This window comes from Bacillus rossius, chromosome 2, assembly GCF_032445375.1.
Source record: "Bacillus rossius redtenbacheri isolate Brsri chromosome 2, Brsri_v3, whole genome shotgun sequence".
In the NCBI taxonomy this organism is placed as follows: Eukaryota; Metazoa; Arthropoda; class Insecta; order Phasmatodea; family Bacillidae; genus Bacillus; species Bacillus rossius.
Genome location: NC_086331.1, coordinates 21,232,554 through 21,250,991, shown reverse-complemented (window position 1 = coordinate 21,250,991; position 18,438 = coordinate 21,232,554). Strand labels below are relative to the sequence as shown.

Sequence of the window (18,438 nt, the reverse complement as noted above, 5' to 3'; positions counted from 1 at the left end):
ATAATATAGTTATAAAGGAATACTTTCTATTTTACATAATTTTAAATGGTTGATGTTTAATATTAAATTTTTAATTTGGTTTCAGCTCTGATGCAACCAACATAGTTTATTTACATATTTTTTTATTTATGTAGTAACTTTTTATGGAATTTCTTGGGTCATTCTTTTATGGACATCTTGTATTGTGTAAAGGAATTATAAATTAAAGTTGTTCCTCAAAATCATTCTTTTTCAGTTTTAAGGTTAATTCATGTTCGTAGCCATCTTTCTAACTTTACATAATGTTAAATATTTTGGAATTATATAAAAAAAAATTTTGAGTCCAAAGAGTTATCACGTTAATGACGTTCTTCACTGTTTTACGATAGTATGATATTTCATATTTATATAGTGTATGTAAATGTTTATTATTTTAAGGCAATAATTAACTATTTAAAAAACCAATGAGGGTATTTAGAGGAAATTTTAGTATACATTGCAATTAATGTTTCGTGGCATTAAGTTTCTCACAAAAACACTGTTCATTTGTCTAGTAATTATTCACATCAGAGGTCAAAGAAAGTCTGAGCAATCATGTTCTTTGAGTTATAGGTGAATATATAGTAGTTTGTAGTTTCTAATGCAGGCTCTTGAAATGTGTAGGATAAAAGTGTGTGGTAATTATAATATCAAGTGCAGGATGAAGTAAGTTAACTAACGGGTCAACTGATTAACTACCTAATCCAAAAAATTTGAAAAACAGGGATCCTAGATCTTAACACAGAACTGATTATTGTTGCACTGGAATAAGCCTAGGCTAGTAGAAAAGTTTAATAACGATTTAACCTTGGATTTTATATAAGAATGAGATATTAGTGTGTGTATTGTACCAATCAACACCAGAACATTGAAATCACCAAGTAAAAAATCATCTTGAAAGTTACAGAAAATATCATCCCACTTTTATTAAATAGGTGGCATATTTGGTTAGTTTTGTAAGGGGGAATATAAATACAGTAGTGTCCCAAAAACGCTACCTAATGTGGACTAAAGGTGGCAGAGTTTGTGAAAATGCCGGGTAATTGGGAATGGGGTTAGAAAAGAATAAGTATTAGAATTTCCTCAGAAAATACATAACTGTACTTGTATGTATTGTTTGTTTGAGAATACAACAGAGAATAAACTGCCCAAATACCCTTGACAAAAAAAAAAGTACGTACTTTATGAAGGCATAGAGCCTTTACTGCATGAAAATGAAAATTAATATATACACAGAATACAGTAATTTACCTGATAAGACGGGCTTCAGAAAAATACTTTATTAAGGCATAAAGCTGTCTAGATGAAAATTAACTAGCAGACTTGGCAAAAACTGTGTTTTGCTGCTTCATCTCAGACGACAAAGGAACTTGTCCATTACAGACGCACCTTGTTAAAAATACTGAAGTGCGGTTTTGACAGCCTTTTGTCCCCCCGCTATGTGATATTTTAGGAGCTTGTACGATGGAGTCCTAAACGTCAATGTCTTCATTTTCTGGCATTGTTTCTTTAACTGTGACAGCAGCAATAGTTTCTGCATCAATGTCTTCCTCAGTATCATCCTGGAACCATTGTTTGACATCATTGTCATCAGATTCTGCACATCCAGGAACTATTTTCAGGAGGTCAAGTAAGTTTACATATTCTGCATCATGATTTTCAATGAACTTAATTTCCCTTGTGATCAAGGAGTTTTCGCAATGAATGAACTAGTGTTAATGACTTTGACTCTATCCAGGCGTCTGCCACCCATCCATCAACATCCAATAGGTTAATTTTCTCTAAGTTCTGGATAAGACCTTGGCCATCATTTGCAGAAAGAAAGGAGGATAAAAGCTTGCGAATATCTCTTCTCTTGAGATTAACATAAACTCCTTGGTCCATTGGCTGGCATAATGCTGTGACATTGAGTGGTAAAAACATTGTTCGTATGTCCACATTTTTTAACTCTTAAATGTCGGGGTGCTAAGACACGTCCAAAATCAGAATAGCCTTCCTTGGCAGGTTTTTAAATTTTTGAAAACTGCTCAATCGATGGAACAAATAATTCCTGGAACCATTCTTTGAAAATTGCACAGCTCATCCAGGCATGTGAATGGTGTCGGTACAAAACTGAAAGTTTATCCATTTCAGTATGCTTAAAATGCATGTGGTTTCTTTGATTTTCCTATGAGACCCAAGTTTTAATTTGTGCTCGTCTGTTTCATTACTGCATGCTAGGATTGTTACCCTCTCCTTGCTCCTTTTAAAACCTGGGGCTGACTGTTCTTCCTTGAAAGCAAGACTTTTGGTAATAATTTATAATTAAACCCTTTTTCATCACAATTGTAAAATTTCTCTGGGGTCAAACCTTCAACTTCGATAAATTTCTTAGTTTTCATTAAACTGAGAGACATCCTCCATGTCCCCAGATAGTTTTTCCCACAAATACTAAGCTGCCGGACTCCATAGTGTTTATTCCAGCGATAAAGCCAGCCAGTGCTTGCGACAAATTAAGGATTGTTGTCTTTTTTACATTCTTCATAAAATTCCAAGGCTTTCTCTTGCAATATTGGCCCACTAATTGGCGTGCCCTTTTCTCTTTGGTGAAATAAAACGTAAAGTGCTTAATTTACCTCATTAGTCATTTTCCTTCATACTTTTCATTTCTTTCAATGTTTCTGTACACATTCTCTTAACACACCACGACTCTATTTCTGTCCGCTTCTTCTTCGTCTCCGATCGTACTTTTGCCGACTCCCAAGTCCTTAGCCACTGCACTGAAACTTTCTCCCTTATCCACTCTCTTCAATGTCCGCAACTTTTGCTCCATAGACAAGTTCACTTGTTTTCTTTTTAACAGAAGATGCCGTCGCAGAGTACTGTCCAGCACCCAGAAACTGTGAAACAGCTCTGACCTATACAGTACGCACAGTCACTCACATTGAGTTATGGCGGTTAAGAAATCGACAAACCCTGGCAAAGGCTGCAGGTAGACTGAACGGCTGAGTGTGCGCCGGCACCAGACATGTGGTGGAGTGGAATTGTGGCGTGAGACCTTGAACGGGTCTGCGCGTGGGGTTTTATTCGCCTTGCCAGGGTGTGGCCGAGTTATCCGGACTGCCGGGTTATAGAGTGCAGATACTGTATTACAAAGTATTGGAGATTTTGATGGTGAGGTTTTAATAATGATCCAAGCCTCATTGACATCAGGGGGACATGTTCGGGTAGTATGAACTGATGTAAATTTGTGTTTATTAATCGTAATTAATACACAATCACCTCTTTCCTTAGAAGCAAGGACTGGATTCCAGTCGGATCGGAAAACTATATTGATCCGTAAAATAGTGAGTTGATTCTATTATTTTTAAACCAAGTTTCGGTAAGATGGATAATATCATTGGGTGTGATTTCAATTTTCCAGAAATTCATTAGTTTTAGTTCTCAGACCTAACATTTGGTAATAAATTTCCTACTCCAAGGAGTTAAGCATTAGACATGTCTAATTATGGCTCTCCTTCTGGCACCATGGTAAGCAGTGAGTCTGTGGCTTTAGACGAAGAGGGCGTACTGATAAGGCTTGCATTTACAAGTTCAGCATTGGACGAATTAAAAGTGATTTGCTCAGTATGCAGTTTGCAGAAGAATAAGTCACCCATTAGGCCAGAAAACAGTGTTATTAATACTGTTGAAGTTATTTTCAAGAACTTAGATATGAAATTAAGCATATGTATTGTATTTCGTCTAAAGTTTGACAACTTTTATTTGGCAGAGATTGATATTTTAATGTATTTGACAACCTCCTGTTCTTGAAGAGATTGATGACAAACATATTACAAAAAGTGCTTTTGTTTTCTCATAAACTGGTTAAGTGGATGTTTTCAACGTGGAAATGTTTCAGACACCAACTTGCATTGGAGTTTTCTTATGTTCATTTGGGATAAGATTTTGTATCTGTGTTGTTTTTAGGCTTACACTCGGTGAATTGCTGCTTCTTTTGAGTACTGTTGACGTGCTATTCCCACTCGGTCAGAAGTGGGTTACTTGTTGATAATTTGTCACCTGAAGCACGGCCTAGAGAATCTTGCCGTTCAACTCCAGTATTGCCTGCAGACTGTTTAAGAACTTGACTAAAGATTTTTTCTGAATCATTCTTCTTAAGGAGGTCCTGTTTTAGTTTTAGTTCACTTTTTCTTTTGAGTGTTTCAGAATTAGTCAAATAAGTCTTGAAGATAAATTCTCACTTTTGAGCTAATCAACTTAAAACGCACAAGGTTTGAACAATCATAGTTCATCCAATTTCAATGTATCTATGACAATTTCCTTAATGTTTTACGGTTCTCAACTTAACATTCATGGAGCCTTTTTGAGTACATGCTACACTTAAACTGATAACGCAAAGTTATGAGAAGCACGCACGTCCGCTGTCCAGGGACTCTGGTTAGTACTAATTTTGAATGGTCCAAGTAAAAACAGTGTATACGGATAACTTGAGTCGTTGGTGTGTTCCTTAATTTCTCTTAAAAAAAACTACCAATGTTCATATGGTAGCATTTTAAAAATCTAGTTTTATTTAATATTTTGTTGAGTACCAATGATTTAAGTTAACGTGATGCATATTTTGCCTTATCACATTATCTCTTGCATTGTGTGTGCAATAGCTGCAGCAGTTGTATTACTGCACAGCTGATCTGCTCTGTTTTGCAGAGACAAGCTGCTTTAATCTTACAGCCCTGTGCATCAGAAAGGTAATGGTAATAAGCAATCACAAACCATAAATTTATAAACTTAACTTCAGATTAAAAATATACAAATGGAAAACTGAACGTAGCACCTGAAGAGCTGCTGCTTTCTTGAATAAACACTGTTTGAATTGGCACTTATGTTTTCATGGCTACTTCCATCAAGTTCAATGTTATTGTATGGCTAACCTGGTTTTCTGTTAAATTTAATTTTAAAAAATCATGGATATGCTTACAAAACTGAAGTAACTGCAAGTATAAGTCAACAGTCATGCACATGTATATGTTGTGCCCACCGTAAGTGTCCCCTGACTGTTGGTGAGCATCTTAAACAATAAATACATGAATAAATAAAATAATTTCTGTTTGAGAAATACTGAGTTATTATATAATTTGTTACATACAGTAGTCCCGTTATTCCAAACTAATTAGGACCGAACACTGTTGGTTTTAGCGGGAATTCAGAATTGTTCTGCAGCCCTGCAGCGCTTATAGGTTTTTATACATGAGCCGCCCTTGGACATACAGCGCTGCTGCTACACCGTATTTTTGGTTGAATAGGCATTAGTTTAAATGGTCAGCAGCATCTACTTTGCATGCATTTTTGGTCTATTATCTTTGAAAGATTTGTGCAATGGGAGTGCATGACTTAATGTAAGCTTTTGGACTTACGCCATTGCTAAGCACATGTATGTCTAGAAGAAAACTACAAAAAACCAAAAGACAAAAAACACAAATTAAGCAAAAATTGCTTTTAACAGGATATATACACCACATAATATTCAATAACAGGAATATGGTCAACAAAGAAAAACAAAGAAAAATGGAATAAGAATGAAAAAAACCCCACAAATGATGTTTATCTTTGTTTGTTGACCATATTCTTGTTATGGAATATTATGTGGTGTATATATCCTGTTGACAACAGCAATTTTTGCTTAATTTGTGTTTTTTGTCTTTTGGTTTTTTGTGGTTTTCTTCTACAGACATACATGTGCTTAGCAATGGCGTATGTCCAAAATCTTACATGAAGTCATTTTTGGTCTGTAGTCCTCGCTGACCATTGTGATGTTGCATGTCCAGTTTGTCTATCAGTACGTGGCTTTGTCGACCAGCGTACGTGTGCAACTTTTGCGGTGCAAGTGAAATGGCCAAAACTTGAAATTGCAAAGGTTTAGATATTGAACTCTTCATTATTAGATTCGGACTAGTTCTTAACAATTATTCCATGAACATACTAAAAAAAAAGTGCTTGTATTAATTTCTGTCTGTAGTTTTGTGAAGTATTCGATAAAATAAAATATGAAAAACTAATATGTAAGTGTATTTTGTTACCCTTTACTGTGTCTGCTCAATGTATGGGAATAAAATGTATGCTAGCATTCCTTGTTTTCAGTATGGCTGGCGGTTTTATCAGCTTGGTCACTTCTGCTTATTGTTGTATTATAGTGTGTAGAGATTTCTAGGAAATTCTAGTAGACTATTTCGAAAATATCTGTTCTTTCCCCTAGATTTTTCAAACATGTTGCAGTCAACGTTACAGAAATATATAATTTTTTTCTTAAGGACAAATTTAAAATGGTTGCTTTTTTCTGTTAAAAAAATTCCTGAGAGTTAAAAATATGTGAATTCACACCTTGATGTTCCACAATGTTTAAGTTGTATACACTCATGGATGTTTATGTTTATTTGGAAGTTTATAAACAATGTATGTTTCAGACATTCAGAAATCTAACATGTTGAACCTGCCGACACCAGTGTCGGATGCCTATTTTGCCCCCATTTCTCCTGCACCTGCTGCTACATTTGAAGATAATAGAATGCACATAAAACCCTCCTTTTTGCTGGAGATGTTGCAACGAGGGGTTGGCACTGAAGGTGGAAAAGCTCCAAGTATAAAAGATCTTGGTGAGTGAAACTAAGCTCTTTCAAATATTTTTATTATAGCTGTGATTTTTTGACGAACTGTCTTGTTTTTCTTTTCTCTAATTTCTGTTTTTCTCATTTTAGTAACTGATTTTTTTTTTTTTGGGCTTTACATCTCTCACCATTAGAGACTTCACACACAACCAAATCAGGGATATTGGGGAAGTAGTCTGACATGGCTGAAGTGAAGTACCATGGTAACATTTTCCTGAAGTGATTTTGAAGAAACCATAAAATAATTTAAATTGGGAAGGTGGCATCCAGATTGTGACCGGGTCCTCTGGAATGTGAGTTTAAATATTGTCTTCTCACTACACCGCCATCATTAATGATTTGTGTAATACAGACTTTATCCTCTACTTGTATTTCTTTTCCATTTCTCACCAACTTTTTCTGTGTAATAATTTATCTTGCATTATTTTGCAGTTTGCATCATTTATACATAGTGTATAAAAGGGGTTTTTAATGTACCAGTTCTTTTTTTATGTGCCCCATTAAATTAAGTACAAAATAGTTACAGTTAAATCAAAAATTTATTTCCCAAAATTTTTTCAATGTATCTAAATGTTGTTAATGGAAATATTTGGGTTTCCCGAGGTTTTTTTTCTTTCCAGTTTATAAATCTGGAAGGTTTCAAAGTAGTCAGGCCTCTTAGTCCCAAAACTTTGTAATGGTTCCTTCAGCACCCCCTAGTTCTTAGTTGTACATGCTACACTTTTTTTTCATTGGACTCTGGAAAATTATGTGAAATGAGAATAAGTGTAAAAAGAGAGAGATTCTCTTGCATTAGCATCACACTACAAAAGAAGTTAGAAATAGGGGGGAAAAAATTTTACTCATACGGTGTTATAATTCTACTTTAGTTAATTTTCGAACATGCATTTCTTAATGCTACCAGCATTTTAAACTCTTGTGGTCCCACATTTAAACATTTTTTTTTTTGCTAGCAATGTAGGAACACTTAAAGATCTTCTGCTTAAAAGTTTGACATGTTTTTTGAGAATCTGTTGGGCCCTGTTTGGTACCATGTCATGTTCATGTCAGGATTGGTGTTGTTTAGTATAACTCTTAAATTTATGCGGGACATTTTCCAGACTATACGTATCTGAAGGGTCCTGCCCACCTATTGCTTATAGTTTGGGATACAGGAAAATGCACACAGAGCTAGTTGTACACATGTTTGATAGTATTCCTGTTAGCTGTTAGAGCAGCACATCTGTTAAACTTATATGAAACTTGCAATTGCCATTTTCTAAATTCAGTAAGCTGCTTAAAGGAAATTTTCTGAAATAATTTATAATGCCTAAAAGTGCCTTATTTTAATTTTAATTTAATTTTTTGTGTTTGAAAAATTTATGGACTAGCAAAATGTTTTTCATCCCTAAACAGCTGGTTGAAAATAAATTAATTTAAACAATGGAAAGCAGAATTTTTATTTATATTGCATCTATTAACAGCTGAAACCATAATGCATAGTTTAATTTTTTCTATCCTATTTTCACTTTGTTCAGGAATATGTATATAGTGGGGTAGTATGGACAGTTTCATTTTGGTTAATGCGTTTAGTATCAACTCTTGTACATTATTAAGAATTAAAAATGTCTAAAATGATACTTTTATAGTGTATGTCATTGTGACGTCACATTTATACACTATTTATAGGACTAAGTTTCTAATAGTATATTAATTGAAATAGAATAATATTATTATTACTTAAGAAGATAAACAAATATTTTTGTAAATAGTGATGGGGATTTTGATGTGATATAGTAAGATCACAATATTCAATTTAGAGCAGCAGAACACACTATCCTTTTGCTCTTAAAAGTTCCCTATAGCAGATACTAATAAATATATGCATTAAATAAATAAAAATGAAAAAAGCAACTTGAAGTTAGTAATTTCTACTTATGTAGTCTTCTCTGCACACGGCAGTGTACTTCGTGATTGCGGAACTGTTACTTTCAGAGGCGGCAGGCAAGGTGCACAGTGTGGAAGAACTGGAGGCAAAAATGCGCCGGAGCAGCAGCCAGCATAACCATATTCAGCAAGTTCCTGCCAAGCATGTGGATGATTTGGTTGTCTTCAACAAATTGGTGAGTTCTGTAACTACCACGCATGTATCCATTAATGTTTTAATGATTTGGATTAGCCTTGTTAAATGTCAATTTTTCTTCTTGGTTATGATTTCCCTTAAAAAAAAATTGCTTTAGTGATGCATCACTAAATGATTCATTTGTCTCTGTTATGCAGATGTCAGTTTGAAACCACTTGACTATTTTTTTTCATTTTGCTTAGAATTAGTGATGGAGACCTGCAAAATCCGCGGATTCATTTCGTTATATGCTACAATTCAAATAATTATACCTTCGTGCTGCTTCTGTCATTGGTTCACTGTTAATCTGGAGGACTGAGGGCCAATTAGAGACCCTCACTCATAGAAGTGTCGAATCACAGGCCACCCAGTCGAGACGACTCACAAGTCAGCAGCCAATGAACAGGTGGCATTTGCCTGAGTGTGTAGTGTAGTAGTCTATCCTGGAGGTCATTGAACCTGCGAATTTCCAGGTCTCTAGTGATAGGTCAAATCCCAATTTTCTCGAAACCAGATCCTGAATTCAAATCCCAGATATTATCTCATATATACTTCTCAAATTTGAATCTAGGTGTCAATTGTCAAAAAAATATATGTTAGTCTTTCAGTACTCGCTAGTGATGTGTAAACATCTAACCTCGGTAATGAGCAAATTAATGTGTTCTCATGTTCATGTTGCAAATAAACTTAATGAAACTTGGTCACAAAATTTAAAGTAAAATTCTTTTAAAATAATGTACTGATCAATAAAACATTAACTTTTCAAGTACATACCAAAATTTAGACGTGAATCACGCACTTATTTTCTGCACCCGCCACTAGAATTCTGTGCCTGAATTGTAAATGTTGCTTGCCACTATTGTACACATATAGGAGAACAACTCTTATAAAAGACTTGAATAATTGTTAAAGCTTGGCTTTGGACCTGATTTTCGACAAGGAATTTTATTAAAATACTTCCCATCTTGTTAAAATTCACAAAACAGTTAATACTATAAAGTTTCAGCACGTTAGAAGTTTTACTTCCATGACATTACCAAAATATTAACTTGAAACATTTTAAAACACAACACTAAGAATATGTTTGTATATTTGTTTTTGCTTTGATGGAAATGTTTAAATACTTGCTGCAATAAAACCCTAACATTATTAAGCTGATTCAACATTATTGATAGATAATATTACATTTTGTTGTTGACAAAAAAATTTAGTGGCACGATTTGAACCACATACCTGGAGTTCAACAAGCACACGCTCTACTACAGTGCCACCGAGCCTATCGGCGTATGGCAAAGAGAATATGTATTATAATCATTGTAATGCCACTTTTATTAGGTATTATAAAACTGGGGTTTACTTTTTACCATGACTAGTAGTTTACTAAATATATTCCATGGTGTTTTCACTGTTATAAAGTTTCATTTGGCACACCAATTCATTAGGTATGTATCCTAATGTTTATGAAAGTGACTATATACAGGTTTATGTTGCTACATGTGGGTCTGCCATCTTTGTCACATTAACCGTTAGACTTCTGTACCATTTTCACAGAATTACTCCTACCAAATGCAGTTTACGGAGAGCTAAAATGTTAACAAATTAAAAATACAGTTATGATAAATAAATAAAAAATAATAACTATGGTGTTGTAAACGTTCAACGTTTTAAATGGTTGTTTCGCAAACTAAGCATCCAATAAAAAAATTTTAATATTATTTATATAATTATATGTTAAGTACATACCCTCTTTTATTGTGTAATCGTCGCACCTGAATTTTTGGCAGTCAAAATTGGGATAAAAAACTTCTCGCTTAAACGTCCAGTGATGTTTTTGGTCCCGCTATTAGATGCCGAGCTCTTTGTGTAGGTAGATTTTCTGTATAAAACGATATATTTTAAAGTAGAAATCTAATATTTATTGGGACATTACCACTTGCTTATTTAACGGAAATAAGAAGTTGTCTGACGTAAATTTTCTTTTAAAGATGTTTTTAACGTTGTTTCCTTTATCAGATCATCTGCATCGCCACGGTGCACGGCTTATGAACATGTAGCCAGCGCAAGTTGGCATCATTCATGTTTGATTATATTGCTTCCCGTATAGAGCGCGCGCACGTAGTCGAATATCGATATCTCGCCGATTGCATGCAGCGCGCTCTCTGTCGAGTGCCGAGTTAACTACATTTGATGGCCCACATTTTTTCGTGGAAAATTTGTACTACGGCAATAGTTACGCGTTAGTTCACGTCGCAGATTCAAGTGGCTTGCGTTCGCGTTACAGTTTGGGTTTTCTATTTAAAGTTGAAGAAAGGTTTATGTTTAATGAATTATTAATATAAATAGTTTGGCGTGCTCTTGTATACTTCACCTTTTTTTTTTAAATAAACGTACTTTCCATGAACGGGTTGTTTATGAATAACTTTACCTAACAAAAAAATTTTTTCCCACATAATTGTCGCACCGCTACTTTTCAAACTTGATTTTAGAATAAAATGTGTGACGATTATGCAAGAACACATGGGATTTAGTTTTACTGCTTCAAATTTCACAGTAAGAAAAAATATTACTTTTTGTCAATTTACCTTCATTAAATGGTTTATCTACTATTCGTGTGCATTTGTTTGCAGATAAAAAATGCCCCGAACTTAGAACAGATCTCCTTCAAGCAGAAGGTATGTGGATTTTACAGCTGACAAATAAGAATGTTTAAATGCTGTTAGGTCAGGAGAAATTTCTCACACACATCAGCCATCTATAAAAAGATAGAAAAGTAATATCTTTAACAAGCCTGGACATCAGATTGTTACTAGTGGTCTTTGCTAGTCGTTTAGACAAAATCTGTGATTTAGGATTTCCTGTGGATGAACTAGACTTTTGGTTTATTGTCAAGTCTTACCTTGCTATGCGTGGAAGAACTGTAAAATGTTTCCAAAACAATCTCCCTGAAAGTGACTGGGTTAAATTATTTTTGAAGAGGCATCAACAGTTAATAAGATATGCAAAAAACATCAAGAGCTCCTGCCGCAATTTACGAAAATGTAATCATCTAATATATTGATAACCTGTTTACCCTGACAAAAGATGTTCCACCATGTAATATTTATAATTATTATGAGACAAATTCGTCTGATGATCCTGGAAGGAGCAAGATAAAATGCTGCAGAGGTTGTAAATACCCTGAGGGGGTAATCAATTCCACAGTCTAACGTGACTTATGTTTTGTGGCAATGCTGCAGGGTCATCTCTTCCACCATTTATCATATATAAAGCTGAGCATTTTTGGACAACATGGGCAGAAAATGGACAATTGGGTGCAAGATACAACTGAAGTAAGCACGGTTGCAATTTTTGAGGAATGGTTTACTACTCACCTTTTGCCTGTCCTTAAGAAACAAGAGGACACACAAATTGTGATTGGAGATAATTTGTCATTACATCTTCGCTTTAATGTTGTTAAACTGTGTGAAGAGCATAACATATGATTTGTCTGACTGCCCTATAATTCCTCAAATTTTACTCAGCCCCTCAATGTAGCTTAAAGCTAAGTGAAAATGGAAACTGTCTGACGCAGGAAAGAGAGTTACATCTCTACCAAAAGACCAATTCCCTAAGCTTCCCAGATTTGTCTAAAATGAGATAAAGCCTAACTTGGCAAACTATTTAAAATCGTGTTTTAAGAAAGCCGGCATTTTCCCTTCATGTTAAAAATGAAATTTTATCTTGTTTACCCAATCAAGACAGGTCACTAAACCAAAATCTTGTTGTAGATGCTTTCTTGGCTCATCTTGATCAGAAGAGAGGTGAGTTTGTAAAGCCTGAGGCTAGAAAAAAGAAAATTCAAGTTGTACCAGGTAAAAGCATCCATGCTTGTGATATTCTGCCAGAAACATCAGAAGCTTCCACTTCTTGTGAATAGAAAACAAAAAAAATTACTTAACTCAGTTGAAAAGACGAAAGCTCCAAAGAAAACCCTTCAACATTTTGATAACTCTTAAAGTGAGGATGATGATACTTTCAGCATTCAAGTTCTGGAGAAATTTGTTTCATTTTTTCGGAGGATTCTGATAATGAAATGTGTGTGCCAAACACTGTGCCTCTTAGACTCCTACAAAACCTCCAGCCTCTAATTTAACATCTCTAAATCCTGTGGTGGATAAAGAAAATGAAGCTACACACGTTAAAATTTTCTTTACAGGAAGGGAATTTCATTCTTGTCTCGTTAAATATGTTGTTTCCAGGAGTAGTATTGAGTCAGCGATAAAGGTGTCATTGTTGATTGCACGACACCCACTCAAAAGGCTTGGAAATAGCCTGGGAAAAGGACATTTTGTATTACAAGTGGTGTGATATAGAGTAAAAAATCAATCCTCCTACACTAATAAAAAAAGGTTTGTTTTCAGTTTTAATGTAAAATAACAGTACCTATTATGTCAAATTAAATAAATGTTCATAACTAAAATGTCTCTGAAGTGTTATATTTCCAGACCCTATGTCCTGAGCCCATGCTCGGACCATAAGTTAAATAGTTAATAAATATTTAAATAACTAAAATTATGGTTTTGAAAAGCCAAAAAATGTTAAGAAAAATTAAAGGAAAGTGGTAAATACAAGGTAACTACAAAAGGTTTTTTAAGTTATAGTTTGATAAGGAATGTACATAATTAATCAGTTTTGGGGTCCAAGTAACCCCAAACTATGGTATTGAAAATATGAGGAAAAATGCACAACACACTCAAACTAGTGCCACACCAATTGTCTGTTAATTGGCATATTATAATTTATGAGGCCATGGTGATTAAATGGTCAGAATATCTGCATATTCCTTTGTTTTTTTATCCAATGCATTTGTTTGGGTAAAAGGAGCAATTTTTTTTTCTACCATCTTGCTTTACAAGGTGACAAATTACAGGAACTATTAGATAAATACTGCCATGCGGTCGGTTGCTAAATATAATATACCAGAAAAACATGTTGCATGTCAGGCTTGCAGTGTCTTAGTGCCATATGTTTGGGCCGATTGTTTTCCTCCAGATCTATAAAAGCTTCCTTCTCTTTGATTCAATAGAAACTAATCACCGGGTGACCACTGCTTTCAAATGAGTTTGCATGCCATGATGCTACTCTGTGAACTATTGAATAGATGTATCAAGAGAAACTGAAATACATTTTCTTAAAATAACTAAGTATTCTAAAACTGTTTTCCCCCAACAATGTATATTAAGGTAGACTGATAAATATTAACTTTCACCCTGGTTTGTGTGCTATTTTACACATGTGGACTGTTTTACATAGACATATCTATTTGCGTGAAAATGTGACTGAGTATGTGACCCAAAACTTTTTGAATTCATGAAAAAGATGGATTGGAAATTGCAATTCAGGTACATAGCACTTGAGAATTATTTAAATTATTAAATTTATTTCATATTTACTAAACCCTTTTTGGTGCAGCTCTTGAGTAGAGTGATTTACATGGACTCTTTAAACACCAAGCCGTAGTTAAAGAAAAAAAATTGCATTTAATGACTGTAATTCAAAGCGGTGGCTGTTCAGAAAGCAAAGAAGTTTGTGATGTACGGTAGTCATCTAGGAGGGTTAAAAAGGAGCAGTCAGTGAAGAGAAGCAGAAAGAACCCTGTAACAAACTCTCCATCCTGCGTCTCTCATCTCACGCCTATGCAGAACTTCAGGAAGCTCCATGTTTAATAAGTAATATTTGTGAATATTCAAGCATTTTAGGAACTATTTTAGCTACCAAAGTGTATAAATCCAATCTTAAGGATTTTATAAACTTAATAATAGTAGGATTCAAACCACTTAAAATGTTTAGTAAGTTCTCTTAAAATTATTGGTTTTATTTCTTGCAACTTGATTTCATTGAGATATATAGACTTGCATCATGGTTGCAGCTTATAAGGGTTGAAAAATACAAAGGTTCTGGCAAATATACTAGTTCATTTAAAAAAAACATAGTTAATTTTTAATATAGTCATAGTCCAGGTACAAGTAATATAATTGCCACTCTAGTAGTGTGAGAACTGATGGGTTAAATCCCAATTTTCTTGAATCCAAATCTCTAATTTGAATCCCAGAGGTACCTTGAATATATCCCTCAAATCCAAATGTAGGTGTCAAGTGTCAAAAATAAATCAATGTACAATAAATTAAAAATATTAACCAAATATTGTAGTAGAACAATATAGAAAAGTCATCAAAAAAAGGGAGACACTTTATGCAATGCATACTAGTGGCAGGGCCTGATCCTACATTTTTAGCACACTTATGATAAGGGTATTATGGCTGGAAAAGTTCCTGCAATATTTAGTTGCAACAATTACGATGTTGCTAACTGCTCGGTTGATTTGATATTGAAGTTAAAATTCCTTAGCCGCGTTGGTGCCGAAGTCATGCGAGTGTTGCTGCATTAACCTATGTATAATCACTTATATAAACACTGGGGAACATATTAAGCTTATCTGTAGGCCAGATAAATCTGTGATAACAAAAATGTTCTGGAATACATTTTATAAAATTTAAGTCACACAAAGAAATAGTCTAAACTTTAAAAATACTGTCACGTGCACCTAGCCGGTGCCACCGCCATTTCTGTCACGATCCACTTTCAGAGGGGGGAGAGAATCGTAGCTCTTTACATAGAAACAACTCGCTTGGCATCAACTAGTCTTAACTTCATAAAATACTTTACTGTACCTAGGATCATAGGTTCGTCATCCCGTACAGGATGTCTGGTGAGAGCTGAACTAAGGAGATTTTGCAAAATAACATAATACTTAATTAAAATTATTTTATTCTTAAAGTCAAATACTCAACATCATTTTAAAGAACATTTAAATAGCGGGATTACAATTTAAAACAATAATCTCTTTACTTCCTTAACGATTGAACGACCTTACAAGAGAGAGAATGAGAGAACTTCACTAAACACTTCCCTAGTCCTTCCGAATACCTCAAATCATAATTAATACTTAAAATTAAAACAAAGATAAGTCCATACTCACATTTTCCGAAAAGCCTTTCTTGATCGATTACTTTAAAAAAATAACGTAGGGGCCTCTCCTGCCCTTGAAATCCCGAACGAACATTACATTTTAAAAACTATGACGCGTGACCCCTGACGAGGGCCATAGCCTCCGCCCGAAAGCTTGAAGATGACTACATTATGACCTAACTTAAATTAAACGACTCGTGGCCTCTGGCGTCGGCCATAGCTTCCGCCCGAAAGCTTGAATTCCTACATCACGAACGAACTAACAACTCGTGACCACAGGTGAGACGCATAGCCTCCGCCTGAGTGAGCCTGAATTCCTACATCACGAACGAACTAACAACTCGTGACCACAGGTGAGACGCATAGCCTCCGCCTGAGTGAGCCTGAATTCCTACATCACGAACGAACTAACAACTCGTGACCACAGGTGAGACGCATAGCCTCCGCCTGAGTGAGCCTGAATTCCTACATCACGAACGAACTAACAACTCGTGACCACAGGTGAGACGCATAGCCTCCGCCTGAGTGAGCTTGACGACTACATTACTCACTTGCGCTTAAATTCGCGCGCCCTGCCGCGCCTACCATAACAAAAGCTCGTTATTGAAGTCAAATTTACTAAACAACTAACTAGAACATCTGGGAAGACTACCCCCCCTCTACCCCGATGTGCAGGCCACACCGCGCGGCTTGTTACGACAGCGCGCCCCAGTAACTGCGGCCCGTGGCTGCGCCAGCGCGCGGCCAAACAAACAAACAAAATTCTGCAAGCCCGCAGCGCGCCGCGCCGGCCCCGTGCCCCAATTACATGGTCACGCCACTTGCGCTGACGAGTGAACAGAGCAGCCAGCCCAGAGTCCCGTCAGTAAAGTCCCTAAATTTGATTTCAACAACCCTGCAAAATTTCAACCCGCGACATAACCCTCCCCTCACAGAGCTCGAGCCCCATCGAGCTACCTCAAAATTACAAATTGTCTTTTTCCATTAAACCATAACTATAAATTCCTCATTTCACAAAAATAATAATTTTCTTAGTTCCTTGCTGTCTGAACATACATCTAGATTCTGCATAAGATTTATTTTAAAACAACAAGTATTCATAAAATTAAATGTAAAACTTTTATCTGGTTTGTTCTCACAGGAACCTTCAGAGGCTCGAGTTCTCAATTCTAAAAAAATTGTTCTGTTAGTGAAGCTCTCTTTACAAATTAAATTACTGTTCTTAGTTTCTCAGTATTCGTTAAACAATGTGCAAATTCTTGATAATTATTATTATTATTTTTTTTTCGGTTTCCGTTTATTACCATACTTCTTTCGTTCTTCAAAAAAAATTAAGTGTCCTTACAGTGTTTCAATTAATTAAACTCTTATCTCGTGAAGGTTGGTGCAACTCCTCGAAGTCAGTGTTGTCGAGAAGAGTAGCTCCCTGGGCTGGCCATCAGCAAACACCACTCAACTCCAACAGCTACTGGACTGGCTTCCAGGGCAGCTCACAACTTCTCCCCACATCTGCTTCGGAGTTGTGCCATCCTCATCACGAACAGATTACAATTCTGAAACATCATCAACAGGCATTACCATCACGCCTGACAAATACAAAACTAACTACTAAACTGCAATCGATGGGCAAGGATGCAAACACACAAAAAAATAAAATTAATTAATTCAACTGCTAACATAAATTATCCCACCCTTAGCATAATCTAATCAGGCAAATAATTTGATAGGAAAAACTTAAGGAAGGGAAACATGACCTCCAATGATTTTCCCTACCTCTTGAGTCTTGATCTTCTCTATACAGCAAATAGTCCCCACGAAGTAACTGGGTTGAAGGTCAGTTCACATGACCCACCCATAACCTCTTCTACTCTTCTTTTCTTCTGGGGGCAACCACAATGCCCACCAATCTCTCTCCATGGTGCCGAACCAGCTATCCCATGAGAGTAAACAACGTAGTCAATAGGAGCGCAGAGGGGAAACACCAATCTCTGGCTTGTCGAGTCATAAAACTGCTTTATCTTCTTCTTCTTCTGAGTAAAAATATCTGACTAACCTTGCTTCTATTCTTCCAAACAGTAAAAGTTCATCAGGTATCTTCATGAAAGAAACATTCTAACTAATAATTCTTCATTTTTCTTCTTCTTTATTTCTGTTAGTTGTAATAGAAGGCCATGTTAGGGAGGTTATAGGGAAAAAGAGTGGCCAATTCCCACCCCATCACCCACCTAGATCATGACTAATTAACTTTTAAATTTTCTATTTCAAACAAATAAAAAAAACATTTTTTTATTCAAACTTTTAAATTATAATTACTTTTACTTCATAACCTCAAAAGCTAATCAATAATTCTAAATGAAATTGTGATTTACTGCATCCTTGTTCCATCCGATCTGTTTGTTTATAACCTTTCTTGTAAAGTATAAAATTTTCAAACATTACTAATTCAAAAAAAAATTAAATTCTGGTGTCCTTTGAGTTACAATTAACTTTACTATTTCTTAGCTTGAAATAATTTAAGTTTTCAGAACTATTTCATTGTCTAATTCACAACACTTAAAAATCAACTCAAAACAACAAATCATCAAAATCAATAAGATCATCTGACCTACCTATCAGTACTGTGAACTTGAACTGTTCGTACACATTTATAATAAGCTATTGTATTTAAAT

General features: G+C 35.2%; 1 protein-coding gene across 16 annotated transcripts in view; it reads left to right on the top strand.

Annotated features, from left to right (window-relative positions):
* The window catches only part of LOC134529158 (eukaryotic translation initiation factor 4E transporter-like), a 262,122-nt gene that overhangs the window by 138,865 nt on the left and 104,819 nt on the right, over nt 1-18,438 (top strand). For all 16 annotated transcript variants that reach the window (XM_063362951.1, XM_063362949.1, XM_063362953.1 and 13 more), the window contains 2 exons: nt 6,459-6,647; nt 8,634-8,761. In XM_063362951.1, coding sequence (XP_063219021.1) covers nt 6,459-6,647; nt 8,634-8,761 — 317 coding nt within the window. The remainder of the gene's footprint in view (nt 1-6,458; nt 6,648-8,633; nt 8,762-18,438) is intronic.